We start from the raw sequence: 25001 nt of genomic DNA, 5'->3' as shown, positions 1-25001 counted from the left end.
TTCATGTCACCAAATGTAGCTGATAGAAAATGGCAGGTTTTGCTCCGTATCTGAGGTGTGTCATTTATCATGTTATTTGTATACTGGTTGCGTATAGATTGATGTATGCATACTTCTGTTATTTAAACACACTTATAGTATTTAGATTTCTGTCATTTCAGTATGTGTTACTCATATGTCTATTTGGAACCTGATACTGAGAAAGAATCAAAGTTCTGTTCTATGAATTGTATATACTGTATGTGTGTACACTGTGGTGATCTCATACCCCAATTTTGTTTTGTTGTCAACAGTCCAATGAACACATTGTTACCATGTGGTAGTAGTAGCAACATGCAATCTCAGGATCTCTACCAATTGCACCATTATTTACAGGTGAGTACATCTTATCTTGTATTCCTTACTATACATAATTTATTTTACCCACAAAAGAAAAGAGGAAACATACAAGTGAATAGCCCTACAGCATGACGTTTGAATATTGACTTATCCCCTTCAAAAGAAGGTCCAACTTCCTTATAATGTGTCACATACTTCTGTAAATATGTATTTAACCATTTTACTTTAGAGCTTTCAGAATCCAATTGTTTGACCTTTGACCTTGACCTTGAATGTGTATCCACTAATATAGTCTGATTTTGTATGCATACATATCAAACCACAAGAGTTACGCAGCCCAGTATTAGATGATAAGGATAAGTTTTCCAGATATAGCAAACTGGATGATGCTGTTACTCCCAGTGTTTTGCATAAGTTTATTCCCTGTAACAGAAGGAGAGAAATACATTAAAACTGGCATAGATTTCTGTACCTTGTACCATGATTTTGATTTGAAACCTTGTAAATTGTAGATATTACTAAAAAACACTCTCAGCATTTACTAAAATCCAAACTTTGTAAACCATTGTTCTTTTAGTTGTATGTATTAGAGTGAAACTATTTTCTTTTCTGTTTCTCATTACTCGACTGACTCAAATTTTCAGCTCCGGCATCAAAATAAAAAGATATTTTTATTGTGCCTGCCATTAATATTGTGTGGAACAGTGCCCTCTCTGGCAAGAATAAGCAAGTGTCTGAAAAAGCTGGGAAAGGACTTGTTACTAGGAATCCAATAAAAATAAGAAAAAGGGGAGGAAAAGGAGATGCAGAGAAACATGAAGATGATTTTTTTTTCTTTTTTGTAATTGACCGTCTGACCGACCCACAGTTGAGAAACCTTTTTAAAAAATAGTGTCACCCTTATTCTGTACACCCACTGTGAAATGACCAACATTAATTAGAAATGTTATTGTACTTTAATGCTGGCTATTGTTTTGGTATGACAGGAAGCACTTCATAGGGAACAAATGTTGGAACAAAAACTAGCAGCATTACAGAGGATAGTAGCTAATACTCAGGAAGCTTCAGAAAATAGCTGGCAAGCCCTTATAGATGAAGATAGGTTACTATCTAGGCTAGAGATACTTGAATCACAACTTCAGTCTCTTTCAAAGGTAAGTTACAAGTAATCAAATCAAGTTTGGAGTATGATGTATACATTGCTAGTTTGGAGTTGTTGTCCATTGTGCATTGTGGCATTTCTACAATGCAGTATGATGTATACATTGCTAGTTTGGAGTTGTTGTCCACTGTGCATTGTGACATTTCTACAATGCAGTATGATGCACACGTTGCTAGTTTTGGAGTTGTTGTCCACTGTGCATTGTGGCATTTCCACAATGCAGTATGATGTATACATTGCTAGTTTGGAGTTGTTCACTGTGCATTGTGGCATTTCTACAATGTAGTATGATGTATACATTGCTAGTGTGAAGTTGTTGTTCACTGTGCATACGTGACATTTCTACAATGCAGTATGATGTATACATTGCTAGTTTGGAGTTGTTGTCCACTGTGCATTGTGACATTTCTACAATGCAGTATGTTGTATACATTGCCAGTTTGGCGTTGTTGTCCACTGTGCATTGTGGCATTTCTACAATGCAGTATGATGTATACATTGTTAGTTTGGAGTTGTTGTCCACTGTGCATTGTGGCATTTCTACAATGCAGTATGATGTACACATTGCTAGTTTGGAGTTGTTGTCCACTGTGCATTGTGGCATTTCTACAATGCAGTAGGATGTAACATTGCAAGTTTGGAGTTGTTGTTCACTGTGCATTGTGGCATTTCCACAATGCAGTATGATGTATACATTGCTAGTTTGGAGTTGTTGTTCACTGTGCATTGTGACATTTCTACTATGCAGTATGTTGTATACATTGCTAGTTTGGAGTTGTCCACTGTGCATTGTGGCATTTCTACAATGCAGTATGATGTATACATTGCTAGTTTGGAGTTGTTGTCCACTGTGCATTGTGGTATTTCCACAATGCAGTATGATGTATACATTGCTAGTTTGGAGTTGTTGTTCACTGTGGATTGTGACATTTCTACAATGCAGTATGATGTATACATTGCTAGTTTGGAGTTGTAATATAATATAGTATGTATCTATAGTAGTTCAGTATTTGTTATACATTGTATTTCTTTTTCTTACTCTCTTTGTACCAGGCACAACCAGAAGAAAGTATACGAAAAGAACTGGTAGCCCTACAGGATGATAAACACAAATACGAAACAACTGCCAAGGAATCACTAAGACGGGTCTTGCAAGAAAAACTAGAAGCCGTTAGAAAACTTTCTGATTTAGAGGTTGGTCAAATTGTGGATTGTCAATTGCCCTCGTACTTTGATATGGTACATTCTCATCATATATGAAAGAAAGGATGGCTCAGACACTTTGTATGTCATTTTGCTTTGAAATTGTTAGTTTTTAGAACGCAGTGTTTTTGATGGAAATGTTTTGTTGATATGTTGATTTCATTCAAAATGACTGACAGACATGCTGGAAAATAATTTGAAGGTTATAGCACACAGATATGAAATGGTCAATATCTTTATATATTCATAAAATGTTCGCTTGGTGTCTTAGTAATCTTGATATCCATATTTGTGATATGATACATACACATCAATTTATGGAAAAAAGATTTACTTTATACATACACATCAACTTGTGGTATAGCTGATGAGTCCATAACAACATCTACCTTTCTCTCTTTCAATTCCTCAGAGGTTATTTAGCAATACAGAAGATGAATTAGCGCACACAAAAGAATCTCACGATGACACACAAAAAGAATTGAATGCACTTTGTACAAAACATAATGATATAGTGACTGAGCTTAGTGAACTAACTGCTAAAGAGACAGAGAAGGAAAACACTCATCAAGAAGAAATAGAAAGCCTTGAAGCACAGAAAAGGGAAATTGAGACCAGTTTAGAAATTTCGGAGAAGGAGAGGACATCACTGTCTGCCCAGATAGAATCATTGAAGGCAGACAGAGATTTTGCCAAACAACAATTAGATGCTATGAAAGGTAAAGTATAAGGAGTGGTTATCAAGTTGTAGTCCTATCAGCCTAGAAACAGTAAAGAATAGTTTACAGTAGTTGCTGCTTACACTCATAGTGCATTGCAAACATTTGATGTGAGTATCTTGCAGTCGTAGTCTTAATGTAGCCTGTACTTGTGGATATTTGCAAAGGTCCTGATGTGAAACTTCACATATAAGAAGTGGTACTGTGATCGTAGAGTCCTAGAAATTGGCTGTAGATGTACTCAGTACCTTCATTTCATGAGTCTTACATCTATACCATATACAGGTCGAATAGAATCCTTGCAGAATCAACAGCAAATGTCAGAATCACCGGTGAAGGACAAGAGTTCTGATTCATCTCAGGGTCAGGGTGATAGTGGCAATATAATTGACAAAACTGATGGTGATGGACAGGAAGATGTCACAAGTAAGTACTCATTCCATTCATCTTATCTTACCTTTATGTCAAATTATTTTATATAAATAAGTTATGTTACTTAGTTAATTGAAAGTGATATTTGTCTGAATAACATAACTGTTTGGTGGCTACCATAATCAAATGCATAATTCAAGTATAACAGTAAACTGAAGGCTTATTCAAGATACTTGAATGATGAATTCTGTTATTGTTTGTCATTTTACAGTGGAAATAGTAGAAGATGGAAATACCAGTGGTAGTCGTAGTGAAACTGTTGATTCTCCAGAGTCTTCCAGCAAAGAGGATCCTATACTCAATGACCATATACCTGATGACCCACTTATTATGCAATACAGAGGTAAGCATACAGGATCCTACACTCAATGACCACCTTTGGAACTTGATGTTAGTCTGCTCTCCTCACCTCTTGCTGATTATCACCAGATCCTTATTCACAAAAACCGATATTGGGGGAGTTATTTGTAATAGCATATAGGATCATATATGCTACGATTGTACAATACAGCTGTCTAGCAGAAATGAAACATACACTACCAGCTAACTCTTAAATTAACAGTCAAGTATTTCCCCATGAAGTATCAAAGGACCAGTTGAAGTTATTAGTCACATGAACAATAGTGCAGCTGAAATGATATAAAGAATGATTTTTGTGTATCTCCTGTTTTGTTGCAGACAAACTCAAAAAATCAGAAGAACTGATAGAGGAAATGCAAGAGAAAATTGATCGTTTACAAGTACAACTGGACCAAGCTAGACTTGAAGCCATACAAAGTATTGCAAAAGTTACTTCATTACAAAGTAAGTCAGATTTACAAAATATTGCAAAAGTTACGTCATTACCCAAAGTATTGTAAGATTTGCATCATTACACATAGTATTGTAAAATGTACCCCATTACACAAAGTATTGTAAAATGTACCCCATTACACAAAGTATTGTAAAATGTACCCCATTACACAAAGTATTGTAAAATGTACCCCATTACACAAAGTATTGTAAAATGTACCCCATTACACAAAGTATTGTAAAATGTACCCCATTACACAAAGTATTGTAAAATGTACCCCATTACACAAAGTATTGTAAAATGTACCCCATTACACAAAGTATTGTAAAATGTACCCCATTACACAAAGTATTGTAAAATGTACCCCATTACACAAAGTATTGTAAAATGTACCCCATTACACAAAGTATTGTAAAATGTACCCCATTACACAAAGTATTGTAAAATGTACCCCGTTACACAAAGTATTGTAAAATTTACTCCATTGCAAAAGCCTAATATACAAATTATTGTAAAACTTGCCCCATTGCAAAGTTTACTACACAAAGTTCTGGTATTGTAAAATTTGCCCCATTGCAAAGGAAGTCACACATAATGTAGAATGTTGAGATTCAGGTTTTATTGAGGAAGTTTAAACCAAGTAAACAATCACTCTACAATGTGAAATAGTAGTTTGTCAAAAAATGCTTTTGTTACTGGCTTTACTGTTCCTCTTTACACGCTATTTGAAAGTTCAGACAAATGTAAAAACTTTTCAAAATATGTCAGTCATATCACTTGAATGATGTCATAGATATATATTGAATGACTTGAAAAAATTCAACCTGAAATATACGTTTGCTCTTTCTGTTTTTCAGCACAACTTGATAAATCAGAGAAAACAATTGATGAAAAAGTGGAACAAGCCATTGTTGATTTAACTGGTAAGTTAGTACTTCTTAGTACACTGGTCTCAAATTTGATGGCGATATTTTTGAGGGATATATAGCGGTCAAATATGTAATACCAAGTTGATATGATCCTTGGAATGCAAATTCATCCCAAATAAATGTTATTTTTTTGATCAAATATCTTATTCAAAATATTCTCAGCATATTGGATCGATAGTTGGTAGTGATGTTCCTAAGGGTGGCTAGATGATAAATTAATCAATGAAAGATGATGTGATCAGTGTTATCATGTGTAATGTAGAAATGTCATTTTAGTCAAAGTCTGGAAACTTTACTCATTGTTAAATGAAAATAAATTACTCTAAAAAAGCATATCCAGTTGTGTTCTAACACTATTGGTGCTATTTTAATGTAAATATTGTATATAGTACTCACCTTGACACTTCCATATCTAAAACTTAACATTGTTGTACTTTTGACCTTACAGCTCGACTTAATGAAGCCAAGAAACAAAATGACAGGAAAGAAGAAATTGTCAGGTCCTTACAAGGTTGGTATCAAATCAAATTATACAATTAGTACTAAAAAATGAAGAAAAAGAATACTCTTTGTCCAAAAATAACATTTCATTTAGAATTATTAGTCAAATGACATGGACAAATTATATGAGGCAGTGCATGTTATCAAACTTGTTTAGTATTTGTCATAAAACTTTAAGAAGTATGGTGAGTACTTGGTAATAACTGGCATATGACACAAATTTTGTTCCTGTGAGGACTTTAGACTCCAGGTGATAGAGCAAGGGTAAGCTGGTAAATAATATGAAATGATATGAAGAGAAAGTTAGTAAGGGTCACAAGACAGCTACTCATACTAAAATCCTTTAAAAACTGTATAGACACATATGCATAGACAAAGAAGTCAATTTATTTAGTCCGTGTCCGCCCCCGACTAACTTATCAAGGCAATCTCTTCATACACTCTGATAAGACAACAGGGAACTAGAAAATCTAATTTTACAGAGAAATGTATAAATAATATACCATGGGTGTAAATTTTGACAGATGAGATGAAACGAACAGTATTTATGGATACTGTATTTTAGACGTGGATTGTTGATTTCAAAAATAGATTCAGACAGAAAAGAGAAGACAGCGTAAATGTATGTGTGTTAATATAGACTGTTATGACTTTTCTTGCAGACATAGTTTGTGTGTAGGGGGGGGGGGTTGAGGGTGTCTGTGTATGGAAGCCTTGGGATCCTTTCAGTATGATTTCTCACCATCTGCTATGATTCATCCTTTGATTGTATCCCTAGCACAACTGTCTAACACAGATGAGATGATTGTTAATAATGATGGACACAGGCCTCAGGACAGCATGTTACTTACAAAACTTCCTGATCAACTAGGCAATCTGCATAATCATATTGGAGAAAATAAAACAGGTGAGTGGACATTTAGATATGTATCAATCCAGCAAACATCCCTTCTTTAGGCATTCTTAATTTCCTTGGTGGAAATAAAATTTGTATTAATTCAGTAAACATCCCCTCTCAGGAGTTCTTGGTTTCCTGACTGGACACTAAACTAGTGTCAATCCAGCAAACGTCCCTTCTTATAAGTTCTTGACTTCCTTAGTGGACATTAGACTCATATCAGTCTAACAAACAGCCCATCTTAGGAGGTCATGATTTTCTGAATGGACATAGATTCACGCACTAACGAGACATTTTTTCTTGCTTACTTTTTCTATTCTTTAGATGCCTTAGCTGAGACACCAGAAGAACCCCTCACAATGACAACAACAGGTACGTGGACAGTTAATGGTTAATGATTTATGAAATATAAGAACATGGTAAAATTGTAGTTACTTTCTATAGGATTGGTTTTATTGTAATTGTAGACCCCTTTGAGGGCTATTACAATGTGTTTCGTCCAGCAGTCAGGCTGTCTGTCTGTCTGTCTGTCTGTCTGTCTGTCAGTACAAAGCTGTATCTCTGACATGCAATGGCTGATTTCAGACATACTATAGGGGCCATGTCACTATGTTTCAGAATATAATGACTAAATGGCAGCCATGTTTGTAGGGGAAAAAAATCAACATTTATAATCAATGTTTGTGTGATCAAAATGAATTGTTTCTTGCAGTGTGTTCACTTAAGATTTTTATAGTTCTGTATAAGAATTTGTCCAACTCATCCCAACTCTGACTATTAGGTTTGTGTGTGAGTAGATTGATGTTCTTAAACACTTTGAGAGGCACTTTTTCAAGATTGTTTAAACTAAGTCAAATGTTACAAATTATAATATCACTTCTTCTTTTCTCAAAAACAGATAATGAACTAGACGTAACGCAAGAAGGCACTCAAAATTTTACTCAGGAATTACAAAGATTACAAGGTGAGTGACTTTCTATATTATTACATTCGAAAAGATTTAGTTGCTCCATATATATCCAAGATTAAGAATATTGCATCTGATGGATTTTTTCAGGGAAAATTTGTTCTCCTCTGTATTGCAGTGTTTTCTATGTGTTCCCAGTGTTCAGACCGATGTTCCTAGTTTTAGTAGTTTGTTAGTACCAATATTGCTACAGGATGTCATCAGTTATCTGCATCCTTCACAGTGTGTCTGTACATCCAAGTTCACATACCCCCATTTCTGTTCATACACCTACCATTATCAGATTATTGCAGTTTTACTAGTCAGTGTATAGCGCCCTCTATAGGTGGAAAGGCACAAGTTTGACCTATATTTGTACAATTGGGCAGATTACTATGTAAACAGTGGAACAGTGAGAATTATGTTGAAAGTATGTGACCTTAGGGTGGTTGCAACTATTGTCCCCTTCTTATACAGTGGAAGCTTACAGGAGCTGTCTTCAGTACACTGCCACTACATAAGCTTATAGTTATACAAGCTGCCCTTTAGTGTAAATGGGGTATTAGGAAAAGGTATGCATACACCGGTACATTACTACTGTGTCCAGTGATGTTCCTGACCATGGTAAGCAACACTGGAGAGATAGTCTTATAATTTTTTTATGTTTGTGTGTTTATGTATGTGTTACGTATGGTTGTATATTTCTGTGGACAATTTAGGATCACTTTAGTACATATAAATGTATTCATAACAACTTTGGTCAAAAGTCTGAAACCTGGTAAAAAAAAATATAGTAAGGGTATCAAAGATGTGAGAGAAAATACCTGCAGTGTGATATTAGATAGCAACATCTTTTACTTTGCTATTGACATTTATTCAGCCCTTGGATGGTTACCATTTGTGTGAGAATTTTAAGTGTTACACCTTAGTTAAAGTTGGAAATATTCAAGTTTAGTTTGTCAATCAACTATATGATTATTTGGAAATATTGATACATAGAGCACAGTGGTACCAGCCTGTCTGAATAATACATGTAAGTAGGGTTTAGTGAGAGATCAAATTATTGAACTTGCTGACATTGCCAAGTTTTATTATGTGTGATAAATCAACACTCAGTTCTGTGTAACAAAAGAAGGTTCCATATGGAACTACCACCCAATATGTCTGAATAGTAAGTAGGGTTTAGTGACAGATCAAATTATTCAACTAGTTGACATTGCCAAGTTTTATTATGTGTGTGATAAATCAACACTCAGTTCTGTGTAAGAAAAGAAGTGTCTATATATTTAGTGTACAAGAAGTCATTAAATAACTTTCTGTATAACTTTATCCTTATTACTATATTAGAGGTATTGCAGTTCCAACCTACATCTGGTGTCTTCCCATGGAACATTGTGTATTCTGTACACGCAGTGGGGTTTGCACATGCTACTCAGGGTGTGTGTGTGTGGTGGTGGGGGGGGGGAAATGGTTGTCATGTATTCTGTACACCCAGTGGGGTTTGCACTTGCTATTTAGGGTGTGTGTGAGGGGGGGGGGGGGGGGGGGGGGCTTGTCACTTGACCATACCCTGGGTTTCTCTGTAAAATTCTTTTGTCATTAATGGAGTTTAGGCTTTGTTCTATAAAATCACTTGCAATTTAAGAGGTCAACATGTATTTCTATCATTCCAGAATGAAAATGTTATTTTAAATGTAATAAAGATAACACAAGCCTAATTGTAACAACATAAGTGACAGTTGTTTGATGCAATGCATCTTGGAACCAGAAAGACAACCACATGTGTAGCTACATCACAAATAAACCAGGGCATCATACAAAATTATAATTACACCATATTGATGAATGTATGAGATATAGTTCACCATGTCTCATAATAAAGATGGACAAAGACCAACCACATAAAAATTGACAGAATCAATCCTTCCAACCTTGAGAGTCTTTGAAAAAAATAGATGAGTTATAGTCCCAGGTTAGATATTTGGAGGCTCTTAAATTGTAACACAGCATGAAATTATTAGCATGACTATGAAATAGAACTGCCTTCAAAGACAGAAAAGGTAATAACTCATTTATTTCATAGATAGATGACTACTTTCTGTAGGCAGGGACAACATTCTGAGTACAAAGTGAAAAGAATTGTTAACATTTGTCTTTAGAATTAAGTGATATTGTACATGTATGTAGTATATGGTACTCAAATATTTACTGTAAACTTAGAATAGAATGGGTTACTCTAACATTAATCTGCCTATAGAGCTTTCAAAACACAGCTGAGAAACTAATGGGGGCATTCTTTATCCAAATATTTGAGCGAGTGTTGAGTTACGCTGGCATAATGTGAGAGGTATGGTGTGGTATAAGATTTAGATTGAGAATTTATAGAATGGAATGTGTATCATCAATACACCACTATATACTGATGACATATGTAGACATGATCATGTTGTGCTCTGATGATATCTCAGTTGCCTCATTGTGGATAAGCCAAGTGAGAACTGTGACATGCTAAAGCTATCACAGTTGCCTTGGTGTGAGAACTGTCAGTGTGACAAGCTAAGAATGAATGAAAGTGAAGTTAGCAGTCTTAGAAGTAAGTTGTACAAGATTAATGATGTCCTTGTTGGTAGATAGTGGTTGGATACGTAGTGGTATGTATTACCAGTGTTGTAGGTTTAAGGTCAACCTTGTATGGCTGAGGTCAAAGTGACAAGTGTTACATTTCATGCTACTCGCTCACAATTCATAATTACTTGTAATCTATTCTCATAGATGGATCGTATGAGTGTAGTTGCTATCTGGAACTAGAGGTTTGAAATATTCCTAACACTAAACTGGAAAGTTTGTTTCCATGGAAAAACAGAGAATAGTGCAGCTTTTACGATATTTGTATTGTAATGTTACAGTAATGAACAACAAAGTTGTTGGTATTTAAAAAGACTGGGTCTAGATGTGAACAACTTTTGTCTGGCAGAGCTTTAGAAAACTTGGTCTCACACATAAGAAAGATCCTATTAAGGTGCAACTAATCCAAGACCATGGTATTCAATCATTGGGGTTTAACAAACAGCATTTTACTGTTATCAATTCCTAGACCTCAGTTAATTAGACAAGCATTGTCTGTGTCATGGCTTGGAGTAAGGTAAATTAAGATGAAATATTTGAAGTGAACTTCATGTAAATTCAAGATACAGGAACCTCTTAAATAGTCATTACTTGTAATTTGTTTATTGATTTGATCTATTTTCATCTCCTAATTCATTATCTGTTAGATTCAGCAGGTGTTAGATACTGTGGTATGTTCTCAGAGTCCATACATATTGTACAGTCAAAACAGTTGTTAGTAGTTTGATAACGTGGCTGTTAACCTGGGTGAAATATACCGATACTCCAATGAGAAAAGTTGCCCACTGGCATTGTCCAAAGACTGTAGTTGTACATTATGTACAATTTATCTCTTTTAGATAATAACTAACGATATCTGATGACTGACTTCCTCTGTCACTGCATGTTGTATTTAGCTACCATCCTTATAAGGATTTTCCCAACTACAGCTTAATTCTGGACAAGATTCGACAGGTGCCAGGAGGTGGTGTTATTTTAATGATTTCTACAAAGTATAGATTGGACACAGTATGATAAGAATAATATGATGTAGATGTAGAAGGCTGTTTATTTGTGATTTTAGCAATGATTATACCATACTATTAGTACTAACCTTGAGTCTGTGTTATCAGACATTGTGTCAATAGAACTAAAGTATAGAATGGTACTGGCTAAATTATACATAACAGAGTAGAAGTACAAGGAAATGGTAAATATATGTATATCTATGATGATAATTTCATTGAATTTCAACCAACAGTTTTTCTGTAGACTACCATGTACAAGTTGAATATGGCCTTTCATATTAACGTTTATGAGAACTGAATTGCACAAAGCAAATCTTAAAATTCACAATTACTGTAATTCAATTTTAGTCATAGTGGTAGTCTAGTTCTTATTTGTTACAATTTATACCGCCACTCAATTGGTTTAGTTAGAGACTATGTTGGCATCCAGACTATCATAGTGGTCACAATTTATACATGTATGTCTTCATTTATACCTATGATATTGTTTTATACTTGTGTTGTAGATATCATAGAACTGCTTTTCAGTGTAGTTCTATGTAAGGTAACGGTAGATATCATAGAACTGCTTTTCAGTGTAGTTCTATATAGGGTAACAGTAGATATCATAGAACTGCTTTTCAGCGTAGTTTTATATAGAGTAACGGTAGATATCATAGAACTGCTTTTCAGTGTAGTTTTATAGAGGGCAATGGTAGATATCATAGAACTGCTTTTCAGTGTAGTTCTATATAGGGTAACGGTAGATATCATAGAACTGCTTTTCAGTGTAGTTCTATATAAGGTAATGGTAGATATCATAGAACTGCTTTTCAGTGTAGTTCTATATAGGGTAACAGTAGATATTATAGAACTGCTTTTCAGTGTAGTTCTATATAAGGTAACGGTAGACTGCTTTTCAGTGTAGTTCTATGTAATGTAACGGTAGATATCATAGATTCTGCTTTTCAGTATAGTTCTATGTAAGGTCACACTTGATTCTATTCAAACATCACAAATGTGAATGTCTGTGTACCTGAACAATAGAGTACAAGGAACTCTTTGTTGAGACTGCATGTGTACAGTTATTTCACAGTCATTGCCCTGATGTGTGTGGTTGACTTAGTATTAGTGTTTGACACACTTGGACTTTTTTTGGCATAGAGGTCTTGCTAGCAAGTTCATAATCCATGTTATTCATATGTGTAGTGGTTGAGTCTTGAAAAGTTTGACACACTCCTGACTTTATATATACATATGTTAGTCTGACCTAGGTAAGTTTGAAGTCAATATCGATATTTGTATTTAGTGTGTATGTCTGTGTAGTATGTAATCGACTGGTTAACAAATGAGTTCCCATTGATGGATATGTGTGAACTTTCAGGTAACAGGTGCCTATAGTGGTGTATAAACATGTACTTATTCTTCAGACTGGGATACATGTTTGTACCATTGAATGAAATAAGATGTGTAATATTGTGACCTTTGGTGTGTACAATCAGTTTTGTGTTTTTGGTAGGAGAAGAGTTGTTGTAATTCCAAACCTAATGAAATATGCAAATATAGAGTTTGTAAATATGCAAATATAGAGTTTGTAAATTCCATGTAACAGCCAAGTATGTAATTGATCATAATTAGTGAAAGACTGCATTCAATGTTTGCTAATTACCTGTCAATTTCTATTGTACAGTTTGTGATTTCCACTGGCCATGTTATTGTATTCAGGGATATTTTAAAGTTTTACATAACTGTTGAGGGTTTTTATACCAGCCTATTGTTTGCAGTGTCTATAGTCAATCCATATGTAGATACATGCATTCACTAAGTGTGCTTGGCAGCACCTATGTTTTAAAATGTGTTAACTGAAGACCATTTATAAAATGATACAAGTTGGCAGTCTACTATGAATTTGAAAACCTTGTGACAAATGGTTTACAATGTACAGCAGAGTTTAGTGAGTAACCTTTTACTACGGATAAGTGTTTTCTGAATACCAGTGTGTATCCCTTACAATTGTATGAATGGACTGCCTAAAGCCAACAACTTTACCTTTTTTTTAGCATCCACCTTTAATTTTGCATATGTTATACAAATGAGTTGTTTGAATCACAGTGATCTGAAATGTATTGATGTATTTTCTATTTAAGAATTTCTCACTTCGGTAATTTTGCTGTATACATTTGATAGTCTAACTTATGTGCTGTCCTCGTACACTTACCTGCAGTTGATGGATGGCGTCTCAACAAGTAACTGTTCTTACTTTAATGTTTGTGAACAATAACACCTAGCCAAAGTGTGTGAGATGGCCATACACCGGGTTAATATGTAATTTGTTATATGTATATGCTAGAATTCAGTGAGAGACCATTTGTGTTATAGAAAACAAAAACATTACATCATAGCATGGAAGAGAAGAAAAGGAAGATGACAATCCGGCATTGTTATCCATGATCATTTGTACTCTGTCTTTGCATTATAATGAGAAGACAGGAGAGTGTGTACAGGGTTGTTTTTATTTCAAGATGGTGTGTCCCAAAAGACAATGGTGAAGATTAAAACAGGCTAATTAGCACATAGACAAGGAATTGTCTGTGATTAGCATTAGTTGTAAACCAGAAAGGAATGGACAAAAGTTCATACTGGAGTGGGAAAAGGTGGGAAAAGATATTTCAAAATTTGGAATTAGGTAGGGATTGTGTACAGATAGGTGTAATGTGAAGTACTTACATGGTTCATCCTGATTAGTTTTGGAATGGTGTAGGCAGTATAAAATTTGTTCTTGTAGCTCAGCTCAACATGCTATCATGGTTTTCTATAAATGTTCTTGACATAGCTCCAAAAAATGCAACAAATACAAATACATGTACTAAATAAATTCATCTTGCATACCACTATTTAATACATAACTTCTCAGAAAATTGTTTATGAAAAAAAAACGTTGCAACCATTTTTATATCTAGAATTGAAGATACAGTAAACATACAAATATAAACAAGTACAAGTGTGTCACAGCCTTGTAATACACTAGTATGTCATACTAATTCTTTATATGTCAGAAAACACTAGTGGGTGGTACCATCATTTTAATTTTAACACTGGTGGGACGTGCATTATTACCACAGGAAATGTTGCCCTGGTAATTGGTAACCCCGTACATACCTTGGTAAATACTAATTATGGGTCTTTGCAACTCTGTACTTATGTCTATCTATAAAGTAATGATAGCTGTATTTACAAGCCACTCAATCCACTAGGTGACATACAATTATCTTGTCAAAGAATTTACTTCCTGATACTGTAACAGCTTCTGCCCATTGAATTTTATTAAATTCAATTTATTGATATCTAAAAATAGATAGTGCATTCGTATGTCCTTCGTGTTTACCACAATGGTATACATGTACACCTGTACAGTGGCCGTGAACTGACTTTGTGAGCTGCTTTTTGATGACCTGTGTGTTTATAGAGACTGGTATTTCTTCAAACTGGAAAATTTAGTGAGGTTTTGTCTTGGATAATGGGCATAGCAGCTAGTTGGTGCCGTTGGTATTGTATTTCATGGTTTAATTTTGTATTTATATCATATACATCATTTTTGAGTTACAGTGTGTGAAATATGTAATAATATATATTGTCTTTTTTTTTAAAAAAACATCTGTTCAGTATAAATCAGGATTTCTTTGCACAGAAATGTTAGTTTTAAAACAAATTAATCCTGAAAATAGTAATAATGGAAAGCTTTCAGACAAATGAGATTATCAAAACATTTACAGTACCTAATTGTGAATTTTAAGATTTGCTTTGTGCAGTTCAATTCTCATAAACGTTAATATGAAAGGCTATATTCAACTTGTACATGGTAGTCTACAGAAAAACTGTTGGTTGAAAGTCAATGAAATTATCATCATAGATCTACATATATTTACCAGTGTTTTTTCTTTTCACTTATCAAGATACTACTTTTTGTTAGTCTGAACATGCCATCAATATTCTGCTACTCTTTGCTGTAAATGGTTGCAGTACAAGTATATTACAAAATGTACATAAGGTTAATCGTGTCTCACTAGATGTTGTCAGTTTCAATTTGATACAGAAAATCTCCAACAAACAATATTGAAATTAATGAATTGAACAAAAATTTGAACTACTGAGCCTACTGAATATCAAACACTAAATGAAACCCATGTTGACAGGATAAATGTGTTTAAGCAAACAAATTGAAACATTCAATTTTAAACAGCTGGGGAGTTTCTATTTAATATGTGAAATAGACATGAGAATAAAATGATAATTAAACTTGTTTAATGGTTACTAGGGTTGTCACTAAAGTGTGTTTGACATATTAGACCATTTACTGTAATGGATCTTTCAATATGTAATTGCATTTGTAGCGATAAATTATTCATGGATCAAATATTGGTGGCTGTTTGGGGTCAATGGTTATTCTTGTTTGGGGCATATTATAGGTTTTTCACATACTGGTATGGTATAGTTTCTACATGTACTATCATAATCTGTGTGTTTGTGTTATCGAGAACTGGTTAGATGACCTAATAATTCAATATTTATTCACATCCGAGTAAATGTTAAATTGACTGACAATTTTTTTCTCATCCATAATTTTGATATTATTTGTAACAGAAAGCATTTAGACACTTGATCCTCTAACCTAATACTTACATGGAAAGTTTGAAATTCTAGAAATACTTTTGTACCAACTACGCTGGTATGGCTGACAGTCTAACATCATATATCATTATAAATGTACTACTCTCCTTACTATCTTATAATACTTAGAGTTTCAACAGTGTGTTGAGGAAATTGATCTAGCTGAGAAACTAACAACTGTCTCTGAGCAGTCTCAATATGCAAGCAAATTGTGTGCGTGTATGTGAGTGTGTGAGTGTAAGGGTATTGTGTGTGTGTGTGTGTGTGTGTGTGTGTGTGTGTGTGTGCGTGTGAGTGCGTGCGTGCGTGCGTGTGTGTGTGTGTGTGCATGTAACATATACACTGAGAAAAGTAATTCCCTGACAGTCTGTCATTTAGACGACTGTGAGAGAATAGTCTAGAATTCACATTAACTGGAGGCCAAGTAGTTGTGTAATGTACCTGTTCAGCATGGATTCAATGCTTGATTTTTACTAGAGAAGGGTTAGATGTTGTAATCTGTTTTGTCAACACCATAATTGTTAGCGTCTTGTTAGACTTTCAACTTTAGTTACAAGAATACATAACAAACAAAGGCCCCTTCTAGATTCCATTCAGTGTTTTTTGTGTTTCAGATTTTTTTCTATATCGTACAGTTTTGTGTTCTCATACCACTTTAATCTTTACAAAAAAAGACTACCCAAATTTGAATTCTTACCTTGGTGACTGCAGTGAAAAGGGACACGTGTCATCAATGTAAAAATAGAAAATGACAAATCTACAAAAGTTACTTTCTACTCCATCAAGACAAAGTTACCAAACATGAAAAACATAACAGCATGGAAAAGAACACAGGACAACTAGTCATGCGACGTAAGTTATTCAAATAATGTCATATGAAATGCTAATCATATTTTATGATATACCACTTACTATGGTTATATTTCATTATTTGTATTCTAGATGAATTGTCTGAATCCCAGGAAGCTAATGAGAAAGCAGTACAGGAGAATATGCTGTTAAAAGACCAGCTGATGGAAGCCAGACAGGAAGCTAAACATTCATCAGACCATGCCATTGATTTACAAGGTAAGCTAAGATGGTCTTCTATCCCCTAAACATTTCTCAGACCATGCCATTGATTTAATACAAGGTAAGCTAAGATGGCCTTCTCACCTCTAAACATTCATCAGACCATATCATTGATTTGCAAGGTAAAATCTTCTTCTCACCCCTAATGCTGTGATAAAGTAGAACAGTCCCAGTGTCTAGATATGAAATTGGCTGTACCACTTTTATTTGAAGGGTATGATAACACTTTCAGTCATTATATTCTAACAGATATATTCATTGATGTAGCTGTCATCTCAATTCCAACATCACAGTAGTAGTGTATAGCACACTGTTTCAATTTAAAGAAAGAATGATAATGTGTGGATATTTTTGGATTTCAGAGCAATTGAACAAAGCAGAAGCTTCAGCTAAAGAAGTCAAAGAACAGATCCTTACACTCAGAGGTGAGGAACTCATCTTTTTTGTTTTCTAGACAAATAAAGGGTGACAACATTTCAAATTGGATTGGTAGAAATTGAAAAGAAAAACAAAGTAATTCACATGTTAGACATAGAGGGTGTGCTTTGTCCCTATCGTGATCTGTTTAGGAAAAGTATGACACACATGATTGTAATCAACAGTAACACTTCAGGAAAATGTCATTAATAAACTTGAAATCGTCATTTGAATTCATTAAATTTCATTTCCTCATCATTTTCATCAATAGATCAACTTCTAGTTGAACAAGAAACTGCTAAAGCCAATCACAAAGAGGCAGAAAACCTTAGAAGTAAGTATTTCATATACCAATTGTCATTTGGGGTTAATGCAGGAACAAATATAATGGTGGGTTCATAGACATGTGTTTGACCTTGACAGCATATTTTCAAATTTCATTATGAAGTGAAAAAATCCTACATGGTAATCAGCAATACAAATAAAGCCAGTGAATGTCAGGTGTATGACATCCAGTAAGATGTCATGTAAAGAGAACTAGAGTTTATGTCAATCTTTGAATGACATAAACAAAATGATGCGCTCTTACTTGAAAAGAAAACATTTTTATACACACTAACATTACTAATTCAGGAGATGAAATGTGATGTTACAATATTTTAAACGTGGTGGTAATCTGAGCTCCACACATGTTGCATTCTTGATGTTCAGTGTATATATATATTTGCATGTTAATAAAAAAATCTTAACGTAACTATCTCTTCACTCGGTAATTACACAACGTTAGATATTTCACCACAGTGGCTGTCTACTCCTTCAAACTCTTACATTGTATGTATATAGATAGTATGTATACTTGCATGTTATAAAACCCACCACATAATTCTTACTCAGTGTAAATGTTCTCCTCTGTTTGCTATCATCTCTTCTATGTATTGCCTGTACTTCTAACTTGTCAAGGTATGTTGACGAAGGAACGAGAGGAGCAAACACAGAGAGAGGATACAGTAAATGAAATCAAAAGTAGGTGAATTCCATGTGATTCAAAACTTCACCTGGTAATACACATACAAAGCAAGTATTCCACTGCTAATCTCCAACTCTGTAGATGCTTGAGTCTCCACATAATCTTTGATTGCCTTTCTGTATAACTCTCACCACACTTTCTACCTTTATTTTTATCTTGCTATTTAATTCCTACTCACTATTAAGAGAGTAAACTACCAATGTTAGTGGTACTGCGTAACTACTAGTATCTGCTTTCATTAAACACTATGTGTGATCTCTCTCATATTGTATAAATGGTGGTAAATCATCTGTCCTCCATCCTCCTAAATTCAACAGTCATGCAACCTGTGTCTACTACAACATATAGATTAAAACTGGTCAGTTGTCAAAATACACATGGGATGTATGTACTCAAGGAAAAATTGTGAACTGAGAATACACAGGTATAACCTGGAATCCATGTGAATGGTTTGTTATTTCCCCATGAAATGGAGAAAAATCCCCATTTACCTGAATTATAGGGTAACACACGTAGCCCAAGAGAAAGTAAAACATTCTAATATACTTTTTGCTAGCAAAAGATGTATGTGAAACCAATACCATTTTTCACTGCATTTCTTTCATTCGTATGAGTTACAACCATTAGTTACACTTCAGTATGAGGTATCCAAATGAAGTAGACAATCTTTGTGAGCTTTCTAAATTAAATGATATCTCCAGTGAAACATTCCCCTACAAACACAGTGTCACATACTTGACTTATCTTAGTGTAGTCACACATGAAACCTAACTTGTCATTCTACTGAATAAATTTGTTCAAATATTTGGTCAGGTGATAAATGTCAAAGTTAGATGGAGATTGAACATTTCTTGTCAAATATGGTGTATGTTAGTATGAGTTCTATGTACGCTTAGATTACTAGGAGTATAATAGTAGTCTACTTATACAGTTCTCCTTTGAACGTTAGTACATGTTGAACACTACATGTCTATGGTTTAACACTCTTGTGTCTCACACCCTGTACTTTAAGGAGTCTCACACCCTGTACTTTACAGGTCAAGTCTTCATGAAGGTTTCCTTCTCTTTTTTTTTACAGAACAATTACTAGATGCACAACAGGCTGCTAAACAGAGTCACAATGAAGCAGAGCAGCTCAGAGGTAAGGAGTCTACTACCATGTTATTGCCAGAGGTCAAAGGTTATATTCTTGTTCCATATGTTAGATACATTGTTGACACCTGCATCCATTTTATGGCTAGTTCAGGTATACGGATTCTATTTCTGAATTTATCTCTCTATGTACATTCTTTCGTGAAACATAACAACACATGGACATTCCAATACAATTTTGACACTTATCCAGACCTTTCACAACCGCTTGTGTATTCTGCATTTTTTGTCATTTACAATGATTTCTTTAAGATTTGTACCTCAATAGGATTGTTCAATAGTTGATTTTTCCAGTTCCATGATGCATTGTGTGAGACGACATATCTCATGTTGTTACGTTTCATCCTGAAATGATAGAAAGACCTGTTGACTCCTTTCACTGTGAGTGATTTCATACAGTCAGGTGATAACCATCCCCCCTGAGTAGTACATGCAAACCCCCCTACACATACAGAAAACATGACATTGTATGGGAAGATGTGCAACGCATCTTGTTACCAGCTACAGGCCTTTGATTTTCCATCTATGATTTCAGGTCAAGTCAGAGAGCTGCAGTCTTCACTTGACAAAGAGAAGAAAGAAAGATGCAAACAAGCCCAGGAAGCGAATCAAGCAAGTAAAGCCGCCAAAGAATTACAAAGACAAGCAAAGAAACGTGAAGATGAAACGACCAGAACTAAAGGTATATATAGACAGAGTAGTACATCTCCTAATTGTTTATTTGTATGTAGTTTTGTGTCTCACCCTCTTTGTGTGTTTCTTTTATTATTCAACTGATACCAGTATTTCACTCTCTCTTTCTGTGCTAAATGTTTGTCTGTGCACTCCTACAGTGTTTTAAGACACATTTGTAAATTTGTCACAGTGTTAAAATTTCTGTTTATGTCTCGTTTTCTTTTTCTTTTTCCTGTTGTTGATCCTGCTTGTCATCCCATACTCCCCATTTTTCCCTTCCCTAGACATGGAGAAAGAACTCCCATCCAATGATGATGTCCAATATGGCGATGATGAAGATGACGATGAAATTAATGTGCCATCTCCATCAGATTTTGACTTGCCAGGTTATTTCATTAGTTCCTTTTTTGTTTAACAAACTGTCTGTTTGCTAGCCAACTATTTACAATGCTTTAAGTTGCAACTCGCATTTTAATTTTTTGTTAATCTGTTGATATACTTTTATGGTATGATAACAAACTCTGCTTGAGTTCAGCTGGGCCCTGCCAGTAATTTCGCTCATTTGCCTGAATTTTTATTCCGTCATGGTTATCTCTCAAGAAGGAAAAACAAAACAGAATGCTTTACCCTTTGCCCATTGTGGTACATCTCTGATATGAAGGAACTCTCTATATTACTTTCATTATCAATCTGAAATAACACTAACCTTGATGCTGCTGCTGTCAAGAATGAATCAGGGGAAAAAAAGTTAGATGTAGTATCTAAATGTCTACCTTTGTTCTTCTTTTGGGATGTTTTTTTTTTTATAATTCAATCATCTAAAATGAAAATGTCAAATTCTTTTGGATGAAACACTCAAAGAGCTTGACACCAGCAGTCTGTCGTCTTTGCTGTCATATTCACACTATAAAAGTCAAATTCACTATTCATTACAATATCATCTTATTACTGTGTAAGAGTTTGAATTCTATCTCCTTTTTCAACTTCATTTACATTCTAAGCCTCATCTTTACTTCATAAAAGAGTTAAATGCTTGAGTTTGCTAATGTAACATTCACAATACTAATCTCACTATGGAAATCCCATAATACATTGCTGAAGTTTTATATTTCTACTTCCTGTCAACAGCTGACTTAAACGGACTGAGAGAGGAGTGTAGCAGTCTCAGGAAAAAGGTCCATGCTATAGAGAATGACCTCAGGAAGTATGTGTAGTTATTTTACCTTTCATTATGTTCTCAACATGTTATTTTCTTGTTTAGCTTTGTTTACATTTTGGATTTACCACCTCCGACTGTCAAGTCTTACCCCTAGTCCCTAGTAGATTGGGTTTGTATCACACAGTTCTGCCGAGTCTTACCCCTACTTGATTGAGTTTGTATTCACACAGTATTACCAAGTCTGTCAGAGGTTCTGTCATCCTTAACCTTTAGTTTGGCAACTGTCTTAGCACAAATCTGATGTCTTGCTATAAGGCTTTATCGCCTGTTGGCAGATGTCTTCATCGGCGACAAATTATATATGTATCTCATATTGTCAAATTGAGTTACTAAACAGTCCATGAGTCATTTTAATCTTCATCTTTTTTTTTAAATATGTGCATGCCAATTAATGATTCATATTTTGTATGTTGAAATTTACAATTTTATTTATTAAATATTTTGAGTTGTGTATGTATTTGTATTATTAGAAATTTTCTTTAGCTTTCTTTTAAATGTGAATTCAATTAGATTATAAATTATTGAGATGTGTTTTCTTTTACACTTTTTTTTTTGTCTCAGGTCTAAAAAAGATAACTCAAGGTTGACTCAAGACTTGAACAGGTTACAGTCACAGTTCAAAGACTTAGATGCAGAGAGAGTGAAACTAGAAGATAAAGAAAATACATGGAAACGAGATTTGAAAGAAGCTAGAAGAGATGCTGATAGGGCACGCAAAGAGGTGAATGACTCTGATATGCAATATGGTGTACAAATGGTAGTTTAGGAAAGTGATACATAATGTTTAAGTCTCATTAATGCTAATTATTAACAGAAATAGAAGGATTTTACCACTGTCTTGGCTTAAAAGATGTTCACAAGCAAGAGGTTTTGGGCTGGGAAGCCCACTATACAGTTGAATACCATTTCCTCATACACCATGGGTCTGTCTGAATTCTAAACATGTATTCTTCCTATTCATCTCCAGCTTGCTGAGGCAAACAAAGAAAATTCACGTCTTAGGACGAAATGTAGAGAATGTGAAAAAGATAATGAAGACCTTCACAAAGAAGTGCAACATTTAAAAATAGAATATGAAAATTCAAGTACATGGGCCAACAAGGTAGGTAGTCAACTGTGTCAACTTTATGTAATCCAGCCCAAGAATGGTTTTTAAATATTCAATAAAAAAAAGAACAGTACGATAACTGCCATAAATAGTAGATTGAGTGACAGGTTTGTTGAAAATTAGAAAAAAAATCAATTATGTCATCGCACCACTTTAGACAAATTTTCTAGACCAGAAACAATTCCTTTTGGGGGGGCTTAAATGGTTCAAACCAGTTGTACGGTAGTGAAGGTGGTCATGGGAGAACCAATTTCATTTTTGTTCGAACTGTACTTATTCAGTAGTTGACTTTGGGACAAGGCTTTTCAGTGTTATTGGTACCCCAGTTATGTTCTTTATATGAGTACCATGTTAGCTTTCGGTGAGTTGAAATGATCGACACACTTGTAACACATGTCAGTATTTCTAAATGTTGGTATATATTATCTTCACAGGTTACATCAATACTAGTGCTATCAGCAATAGTGTTAGTTTTTGCTATATTGTCAAGATTATATTATGGTATATTTGGGACTTCAGACTCCACAGCAGAAGGAACACTTTCATGATAAATCCAGACTAGATTGTTTCAGTATTTCTGGGCAAATCTGTGCCACATCTGGACCTCATGGTAGTAACTCAGTACATTGTCACATGTGGAAATACTAATAATGCAATGATGATGCAACTCTACAAAGATGTCGGGACATTTATGGAATGGGACCAAGGAATGTATTGGATGGATGGAAGTTGAGATTTGAACACATGATAAATGATGTCATAATAAATGCTGATATGCAGTAGTTAATATTGGTACGTGAATCCCACCAAAAAACCAGCTGGGATATTTGAATCCAACACCTTAGCTTTCCAGGCATACCTTTGTCTGTAAGTTTGAGGCCATTATAACAAATACATCCCATAATTGGTATGAATTACTAGGTGCTGAGTTTACTATATCACTCCCTATCTCTGATGATCTGTCAAACAAAATCCAGATATAAATATTATTTTAACAATGTATTTTTATACCACTGAAATCTCTCTGACTGGAGGTGTCCAAATATTTTCATGTGTGATTTTATGCATTTGTGTAGGGAAATTTACAATAGTTTTAGCAATGTATGGTTTATGGTGAGAAATGGTTTCAGTTTTCATAAATGACAAAAAAAAAGAGAAAAAAAGAATGAATGAATGCTTCCATATATTGTATTGTATTGGTATATGGTTTATATCTATACCAATAAACATCAACAAAATTACATTTGTGAAATCTTTTGGTTTTTTTAGTCTTTTCATCTTCATTTTTTAAGCACAGCTGAGCTATAAGATTCAGTACTGCTATAGGCGTGGTAAATTGTCTGTCAGTGTGTATGTATATGTATGTGTGTGTGTATGTATGTATGTATGTATGTATGTATGTATGTATGTATGTATGTATGTATGTATTGTAATGTATGTATGTATGTATGTATGTATGTATGTATGTATGTATGTAATGTAATGTAATGTAATGTAATGTAATGTATATATGTAATGTATGTATGTATGTATGTACATGAATGACACAAGTCAAAAACCATTAGGTTATTTACTATGATATTCGATGGGATGTTAATTTCAGTGCCTAGTTGTTAGAGGGTAAATGATCAGATCACCAATTTGCAAAAAATAACATAAACTCAAAACTGCTGGGTGGATAGCTCTAAACTTCGATGAGGATGTTTTCAAAGTTCGAAGATAATGGGGATAGCTAGTCAAGTTAATTAACATTCAAAAACATGACAGTATGCTTAGCAACAAATACCATGCCTATAGTAACACCTTTTGCAAAGATAAGTGATGGAAAGACAAGTGAACAAATAGTAAAGAAAGATTGCCCAACAACAAAGACCACGCACATGGCCAACATCAAAATCACTCCATCTATTACAAAGATAGCTATACTGATTGGTATGTCAGTGAATGAGCATTCAAAGTTAACATCAATATGCATAGCAACCATAGTCATATCCATAGCAACAATCAAATATCTATGTCTTGAGCAAAGATAATTAGTGCCAGACATCAATCAACTCGTGTAGATGTTTGTTTTATCAAACCTTGCATAATATGTAGTTGTGCATTAATTCCATTAGCACTTAGTATTCTT

General features: G+C 34.4%; 1 protein-coding gene across 1 annotated transcript in view; it reads left to right on the top strand.

Moving 5' to 3' along the window:
- The window catches only part of LOC144443393 (uncharacterized), a 53177-nt gene extending 28950 nt beyond the window's left edge, over window positions 1-24227 (top strand). Inside the window, 24 exon segments of the mRNA XM_078133234.1 lie at window positions 294-375; window positions 1326-1493; window positions 2555-2695; window positions 3117-3423; window positions 3709-3849; window positions 4067-4198; window positions 4534-4659; window positions 5506-5571; window positions 6026-6088; window positions 6857-6985; window positions 7301-7348; window positions 7875-7972; window positions 10473-10515; window positions 17144-17269; window positions 17635-17697; window positions 17961-18023; window positions 18650-18712; window positions 19795-19857; window positions 20404-20550; window positions 20828-20929; window positions 21672-21747; window positions 22324-22483; window positions 22730-22864; window positions 23305-24227. Coding sequence (XP_077989360.1) covers window positions 294-375; window positions 1326-1493; window positions 2555-2695; window positions 3117-3423; window positions 3709-3849; window positions 4067-4198; window positions 4534-4659; window positions 5506-5571; window positions 6026-6088; window positions 6857-6985; window positions 7301-7348; window positions 7875-7972; window positions 10473-10515; window positions 17144-17269; window positions 17635-17697; window positions 17961-18023; window positions 18650-18712; window positions 19795-19857; window positions 20404-20550; window positions 20828-20929; window positions 21672-21747; window positions 22324-22483; window positions 22730-22864; window positions 23305-23418 — 2656 coding nt within the window. The 3' untranslated portion in view covers window positions 23419-24227.
- Window positions 24228-25001: the final 774 nt, after the last annotated feature.

The sequence above is a fragment of the Glandiceps talaboti genome, chromosome 1 (assembly GCF_964340395.1).
Source record: "Glandiceps talaboti chromosome 1, keGlaTala1.1, whole genome shotgun sequence".
Taxonomy (NCBI): domain Eukaryota; kingdom Metazoa; phylum Hemichordata; class Enteropneusta; family Spengelidae; genus Glandiceps; species Glandiceps talaboti.
The sequence above is the reverse complement of the archived record's forward strand: the minus strand, read 5'-3'. Positions and strand labels throughout refer to the sequence as shown.